Consider the following 8038-nt stretch of genomic DNA (forward strand, 5'->3'; position numbering starts at 1 on the left):
AGGGGCGGAGGCTGCAGAAAACACACTTTCTGCTGTTCCCTGGGACCAGGGCAAGTCGGTCGGCAGGCCAGCTCCTGCTCGCGGCTGCTTTTGTAAATAAAGTTTTATTAGAACACAGCCTCGCTCTTCATGTACATGGTACCTGTGGCTACTTTTCCACATCACTGAATAGTTGCAACGGAAACCACTCTGTCCTCGAGCCTAAAATATTTGCCGTCCGGCCAGTAGGGGAGACGCGGGAGGACAGGTGTCTTGCAGGTGGTGGGGAGTCAGGGGATGAATGCAGCTCCGGGTCCAGGGGGCTGCCCGCCTCCCACTGCTCCCTCTCCACCGTCCACCCTTCTTGAACCTCCTGGTCTGGTCCTCGCACACCTCCCCATGGCTCTGTCAGTGGGTGGCGAGGGACCCGGGGGTCCGACCTGATCCCGGAGCCTCCATCTCAGCCTGCACCCCCACTGCCCTGGGACCGGGGTGTCCCCGCATTTCTGGTTTTGTCGCTGGGTCTCCAGGGCCCCGCCCCCCGCCAGGCCTGCGGTTCTGGCCGTATCCTCTGCTTCCTTAACGAGCCTTTCTTTTTTCCCTGAGAGTCTCATCTGACCCGCGATTTCATTTCAACCTTCACCCGAAGAGACGCTCCCACAGACACACGGGCACCGCATAGTGTCTCCGGCGGAGCCCTGAGCCCGGGCCACGAACTGCCAGGGACCCCGCCTCCACCGTCCTATCGGGCCGGTCGTTTGCCAAACTGAGTGAATTCTTCCTTAGACCTCGGGGTTGTTCCGGGCCGTCCCCTCCTCATCCCACATCTCGTCTGTAGATAAGATCTTTGGTTTCTGTGGTAAACTCTCGCTGCCCTTTACTCTTCATTCTTCTGCCGATGGTGGACTCACCCCTAGGCCGGCTTCTCTGCCCACGGGTTTCCCGGTTCTCCAAATTATGCTGATGCCGGAGTCTGTCCAGGAGAGGAGTCTACACCTGCCCAGACTGGGCGTCCAGGCTTTTCACGGTGGGTCACGGCTAGCCCCGCCCACTGTCTGTGGCTCCTTGTCCTCCAGCCTCACCAGCGCCTCTGGGCTTCTCTGCCTGTAGCTCTCCCCTCTCCACCTCTGCCCGGTAAGATTCTCTCGTCCTTCGAGACCCGCTCGGTACCACCTCTTAGTCACAGTCGCCCTGGACCCCAATTTCCCAAGATGGGACCACGCGTCAGCTGGACACCTTGTTCAAAACACTTGGATCAAACTTTTGTTAGCTGAACATGCGTCTTCTGCACTGGGCTCTGACCCACTAGTTTCAGGGCCGGAGAAAGTCCACACTATGACTTGGCACTCGCTGGTGCTCGCTCTGCTGTGTCAACATAAAGTGGCTGTTTCACATGTTCACACTCTGTGACCTCTGATCCGGAGGGGACCTTGCTGGCAGCTGACTGTCTCCCCACAGAGACAGAGTCCAACAGCACACAACACTTGTCCCCTTTGATCCAGTTGGGATCCTGGCCTCAGTCCCACCAAATTTAACCTATTTCGGACCTGCAGTCTTTAAGAAGGACAAAGAAGAGACTTAAATTCTCTTCAAATGGCAAAAACAAACAAACCCAACCAACACACAAAAAAACACTCTAAAAATACCCCCTTTAAAGTAATGATAAATCAATGACTCTAGCAGGGAAGTCATTTAGAAAATGATTAACATGGGGTGTGCCTGGGTGGCTCAGTCAGTTGAGCGTCCGACTTTGGCTCAGGTCATGATCTCACAGTCCGTGGGTTCGAGCCCCGCGTCGGGCTCTGTGCTGACGGCTCAGAGCCTGGAGCTGCTTTAGATTCTGTGTCTCCCTCTCTCTCTGCCCCTCCCTGCTTGTTTTTGGTCTCTCTCAAAATAAAGACATAAAAATTTTTTAAAAAAAGAAAGAAAATGATTAACATAAATATTTTCCATTAAAATATGCTTCTAAGGATAAGAACCGGTGGAAGGAGGAACTTCTTTGGGGCAGCCATCTTTCCATGACCTTCCAAAGTGTGTGTCCCTCCGCTACGTTGTGACCAGTAGGTAGGGGCCCAGGGGTCTCCCTGATGCAGGAATGCCGGGTCCAGGGAGGATTTTGACCCCACACCAGCGGGTGCCATTCACATATAGTCCTCAGAAGGATCTGAGAATTTCTAGGATTTTGGATTTTCAAGGTCACTTGGATAGAGCTGGCACACAAGCAGCCTGCCCACCAATGCCGTGCTTTACCCCGGCGCCAGCCAACATGGCAGCCATCAGCCCCGTGTGGCCATCAAGCAATCGCCATGTGACAATATTTGTAATTTAGGTCATAAAAGCACAAATAAGCACATGTGGCTGACGGCTACTGTGTTGAACTTTGCAGAAGAGAAATGATTCTGTGATCCCAGGAAACTGTCAGACAGCCCTGACCTGCCGTGTTTGGTCTCACGTGGAAAATGCCCGGGTGCGGTCCAGCTGAGCAAACTTTACAGGATCTATACTTCGGGAGGATGCTCTTTTTCCACACGGGGTTCGGAGTGCTTTCCTGGGACTCGGCCCGCGTGAGCACGTACCCATGTAGATGCCCAGCAGGGTGTAGACCAGCGTCTGTGAGGGGCGCTGGGTGCTGTTGGTGGGCGCCGTGGCCATCAGGCAGTCGCTGGCCCCACAGGACAGGAGCTGCTCCTCTGGGATGGTCCCTGCGCAGTCGGAAGCAGAAAGGTGACGTGAGAACGTGGAACACTGAAAGGACAAGGGTGTGAGGGATGATGTGCGGAGCGACCAAGGGTCTGGACACCCAAGGGCGAGAGTCGTGACAGGTCAAAGTCACGAGACATGGGTTGGCTTGACCAAGTGCCTCCAAATACACTTCCCCTCCGGCACACGCCCGAATACATGATTTTAAGACATTCTGGACGAAAGCCGCTCATATTACTTTCTGGACATAATGAAAACGTTCGACATTTCCGAACTAATCAAGAAGAAGTAAGGTGCGTCAGGACAGAACCACCGGGTTCTCTTTCAGACTCCTCCGTCGTGGTTCCATGACCTCGGCGGTCACTTTGTTCCCTTCCCGAGCGCTGGTCTCCACGTCTGCACCGCCAGTGCCTCTCAGACCGGGTCAGAGTCTCTGGAGAGAGGAGGCGGACGCCATGGAAGAAAGGACATTGGCCGGGGTACAACTCTCACCACACAGAACGCCACAAGCCCCCCCTGGGCTGGTGAGCTCCGCAGTGCGGGGAACGTGAGGCGGCCTGTCACAGCGCTGGGAACGCCTCACTCCTCGGAGTCCGGGTCCCGGGGTCACTCAGAGAATAAGGCACTTGCCCAAATGTCTTTAAATCCGTCCACTTCACTTCCCCCCAGTCATGCTGTAGAGACTGAACCTGAGTCCCAGTTTCTATCGGATTATTGCTGACCTCGACAGCGATGAGTGAAGATGGCCATCGGTGCGGGTTTTCCTTCTTCATGCACTTAGCAGGCGATGGCGTCACCCGCGCGACAGGGGAAAGAGGACTTGGGAGTGTCCCAAGGCGGGACTTGATAGGAGATGGCAGGATGGAGGACCAGGACAGAGAGAGAGAAATAATCCAGACAGCAGCCAGGGGTCAGGACCTCCCCCCAGCCCCCACTGATAAAGGTTTCTTGTAAGAATTGAAGAGATTTATTTCCTTTGCGCTTGGTTTAAATCTTTAGACATCAAAGGTGCAGACATAAAACAGATTCATACTTTATACCCAGCTAAGAGCACGAGTTAAGACATCAGCCATCAAATGCTCAAATCAGTTAAGGGACGGCGGGTCTTATGTGGACCATTTAAGACCCTGGATAGTGGATCGATTCAGTGGGACGAGAGGTCAGTCAAACCCATTCTTAGTCTGAAAGGACAGTGATGACTCCATGAACCCACTAGCAGTAGCCCTCTGTCCCCCAGGATGCTGCTCTGCAAGGACTCCCCTGCCCACGGAGGGCAGGGTCAGAATGGCTGGGGCGCTGGCGGACAAGACAGCCCTGCCCAGACTCCCCCCGAGAGCAGCTGGGGGCCAGGCCGGGCACAGGCAGCTAGAACCACGTCATTAGGTGGTCCACCTGCTCATGTTGCAGAATCAGGACCAGTGTAAATGGGATGGGGAGCCTCTCGGGTCATCGCTAAGCCCCGTTTCCTTGTACCTTGAGTGGGTGTCTGGCCAAACACCAGAGACGAGATGAGGTTGCCCCACACACCGGACGACTGGAAGATGAGAAAGAAGATGCCAAAATACTGGTTCACCACGTCTCTGCCAACCTTCCCCGCCTTCTCCGCATGTGTGTTTCCCATGATGGTGAGGTACGTGCACTGAGCAGACCACAGCGGGGCCGCCCCCAGACCCAGCAGGACGGAGGTGGGGATCAGGGTGTACCTGTAACATAAACCCGAACAGACAGTGCGCTCCCCCCTCGGTCTTCCCTACCTTCTCCGAGAAGGGAACTCCGTGCCCAGCTCGCTGTCAGCATTTGCATGTTTATGGCTTCGTTAGATGGATGGAGACACCGCAAGACCCCGATAAAGGACCAGCTCAGGGCCTTTTCAGGTTCAGGTTAATTTGCAAGAGACAAACTCATTGCCAGTGAATTTCTTTGTGTTTGAGAGCAACTACCAATGCAATGGGGTTACACATAAGCCTGGGTGGTTTTTGAGTATTTCTAGCAGCTCTACATTTAAAACGAGTTATTTATTTTTTGAAACATTGATTGATCGATTGATCAATCAGTTTACCTTCTTCATTGAGGATTCTGTGTGAAGATTCTACAGCAATAAGATAAAGAAGAATGTGAAGTCACCATCATCGTTATGTCCTGGATGACGACAGGTGTCCCTCCGAGAGATGCTTGGTAGGCGTGTCCCCGGGAATGAGTGTGGGCCGGTGCCCTGGAGCCTGATCTCTGAGGACCCCTCTCCAGCAGGGAGCGGGTGGGGCTCAGGCTGGGCCCTGCATCACCTCCAACCCTGCCAGGTCCACCTCTGTGATGGGGTCAGACTACGGTGTTGGGCCCACGGGTCACATTCCGCTGAGTCCCCTGAAATTCGCCCTCAGAGCCTTAGCCAAGGTCTAGCTCTCATCATTGTTGGGGCCACAACGGTGCCCCTGGTGCAGACAGGGAAACTCAGGGCCCATGAAAGACCCAAGGGAAGGTCGGGGCTGGGAATCTGGGGGAGGAGATGGCCCAGCAAAAGACACAGAGACATCTCAGTGGGGAAAAATGGGAAGAAAGCCTGTCCTGCCCCAGAAGCAGAGAGGAATTTGCTCATGTTAAAGTGAAAGTAGCGGGGAGCCTCGGGCGAGCGCCCGCTCAGTGCTCCCGAGCACCTGAACCTGCAACCTGAGCCAGAGCAGGGTGCAAGCTGTGCGGGCCATACCAGGTGGCGTAGAAGTTGCCCAGGGAGAAGGCCACGTAGCAGCACATGGAGATGACGATGGTCCACTTGCAGCCGAACTTCTTAATCAGGAGCGGTGGGAGGAGCATGGAGGACAGGAGCATCCCGCCGTACAGCGTGCTGAGCGCCGTCACGCCCAGCCCCTCCTCGCTGTACAGGCTGCTCTGCGGGGACAAAGCCAGCCCTGGTCAGAGGGGCCAGCAGCCAAGGGGACAGAGCTCTGGGTCACCGCTAGGTCCCTGAGACCACGAGCAACAGGCCACTCCGGGTAGGTCCCCTCCTCCAGCTGACAGATGCCCCTTCCCAGCTGACCAGTGTTCCCTTCAGCTGACAGGTGCTCCCATCCATTTGACAGGTGCCCCTCCAGCTGACAGGTGCTCCCCTTACAACTGACAGGTGCTCCTCTCACAGCTGACAGGTGCTCCCATCCAGCTGACAGGTGTTCCCTTCCACTGACAGGTGCTCCTGTCCAGCTGACAGGTGCTCCCCTCACAGCTGACAGGTGCTCCCCTCACAGCTGACAGGTTTTCCCATCCAGCTGACAGGTGCTCCCCTCACAGCTGACAGGTGCTCCCCTCACAGCTAACAGGTTTTCCCATCCAGCTGACAGATGCTCCCCTCACAGCTGACAGGTGTTCCCATCCAGCTGACAGATGCTCCCCTCACAGCTGAGAGATGCTCCCCTCACAGCTGACAGGTGCTCCCCTCTCAGCTGACAGGTGCTCCCCTCATAGCTGACAGGTGAGGCCCAGGAGGAAACCAGCAAAGCGCTTCCGTCACTTGTAATTGGATTTGATTACACGGAATCAGGGAGAAACCACGGTAAAGGAAGACAGATTTCAGTAGCCAAAGTGGAACCAAATTTTAAAAGCAAATTTCTTTTCTGTGTGAATGACCATGTTCAAACACATGTATCTGTATGTGTTAGGAGAGCCAATCTGCAGAATACACCAACAGGGACAAGTGCGTGTGCGTGATGAACTTGAACTTGCATAAGCCATTTGGACATCCACCCAGCTTGTTCAACAAAGAGACCCGCAGGCTCTCGCCCATAGGGGCTCTGTGCACCTGCTCTGGTGCAAACAATGGAAGCCACAGCAGCCGACAGGAATCACTAGCACACAGGCCCCTGCAATTGGCCATGTCCTGCCCGGGAAGCTCGGGCCAGCCCAGTGGGGTCAGGAGGACTTTCTAGAAGGAGTGAAGACCAAATAAGATCTGGAGGGTGAGGGGGTAACCTGGGGAAGGGTGGGGGTGCCAAAGGCAGGAGATGTGGGGATGCGTTTACACGGGTCAGAGCCTGGGTGGAGAGGTGGCACGGAACATTGGGCAATGGTCAGAGCCGTTGAGCTCTCCTGGGTGAAGCCGGGCAGCCCGCCAGCCAGAGCCTGGGGCCCCGGCCCAGTACTGGGGAGCAGGGCTGGATCTTTAAGCCCATAGAGAACCTCAGTGGGAGACTAGCACCCACCAATGACTCCCACTCGCAGAGCTATCCACCGTCTGCCCCCTGCGTGTCCAGCGCTGTCTTAGTCAGGGGGACCCGGTCATGTTGGGGTGGCTGATCCTGGCTTCCTGGGCTCCCAGGTGTGCCCCACCCAGATGTCGGCTCCAGGGGAGGGGAAGGGAAGGAGGTGACATCCACATGAAGATCCGAAGGACTAGCCATGGGGGTGAGGGGGCTGCAGGGGGGAAGCTGGGTAAGCACGCGCCCAAGTTCTAGGGCTGGGACCCCGGGGATGCCTGTGACCCCCCACCCCAGGGATTGAGAATGAAGCCCACCAGATGAAAGCCAAAGGAAATGATAGGGACCGAGAGGCGCTTCCAGCATCGAGGGACGCAGCCATGCCTAAGGTCACTTCTGTCCTCATCTTTGCATTCTTTTACCTGAGCCAGTCCTGACGGATGCAGCCAGTTCTCCCAGTTAAGCGATGTTTACATATTCCGGACTTGGTTAGGGCAGGACAGAGGGTGAGGAAGGGGACAGAGGGTGCCACAGAGCTGGCGGTCTGGTTCTCTGACATCTCTGGTCTTCCAAGGAAGAGGGCACGTCAGTAGTGACCGTGGGTGCTTCTACAGCCGAGACCCCAGGCGACTGGCGTGGACCCGGGTGTGGGGACCACCTGCTCTCACTGGGTTATGGTCCCTGTGTCAACTACACTTCAAAAAAAAGTAACCGGTGCCCCTGGGTGGCTCAGCCGGGTTAGTCCAACTCTTGATCTCAGCTCAGGTCACCATCTCACAGTTTGTGGGGTTGAGTCCCACATTCAGCCCTGCGCGGACAGCACGGAGCCTGCTTGGGATTCTCTCTCTTTCTCTCTCTGCCCCTCCCATGCCCTCTCTCGCTCTCTCTCTTAAAATAAATAAAAATATTTGCAAATGATGTATTGGATAAAGGGTTAATATACAAAAATCTATAAAGAACTAATCAAACTCAACATCCAGAAAATAAATAATCCAGTGAAGAAATGGGCAGAAGACATGAACAGACACTTCTCCAAAGAGGACATCCAGATGGCTAAGAGACACGTGAAAAGATGCTCAACACCGCTCATCATCAGGGAAACACAGATCAAAAGCACACGGAGACACCACCTCACGCCGGTCAGGACGGCCAACATCAACAGCTCGGGCAGCAGCAGA

The 8038-nt window shown here is 55.3% G+C and overlaps 1 protein-coding gene across 1 annotated transcript in view; it reads right to left on the reverse strand.

Annotated features, from left to right (window-relative positions):
* Window positions 1-8038, reverse strand: part of UNC93A (unc-93 homolog A) — a 26385-nt gene that overhangs the window by 10122 nt on the left and 8225 nt on the right. The window contains exons 3-6 of the mRNA XM_029943271.1: window positions 5381-5562; window positions 4153-4382; window positions 2432-2681; window positions 1032-1170 (exon numbers count right to left, since the gene is read on the reverse strand). Of these exons, the coding sequence (XP_029799131.1) occupies window positions 1032-1170; window positions 2432-2681; window positions 4153-4382; window positions 5381-5562 (801 nt within the window). The remainder of the gene's footprint in view (window positions 1-1031; window positions 1171-2431; window positions 2682-4152; window positions 4383-5380; window positions 5563-8038) is intronic.

Source organism: Suricata suricatta, chromosome 7 (assembly GCF_006229205.1).
Source record: "Suricata suricatta isolate VVHF042 chromosome 7, meerkat_22Aug2017_6uvM2_HiC, whole genome shotgun sequence".
Taxonomy (NCBI): Eukaryota; Metazoa; Chordata; class Mammalia; order Carnivora; family Herpestidae; genus Suricata; species Suricata suricatta.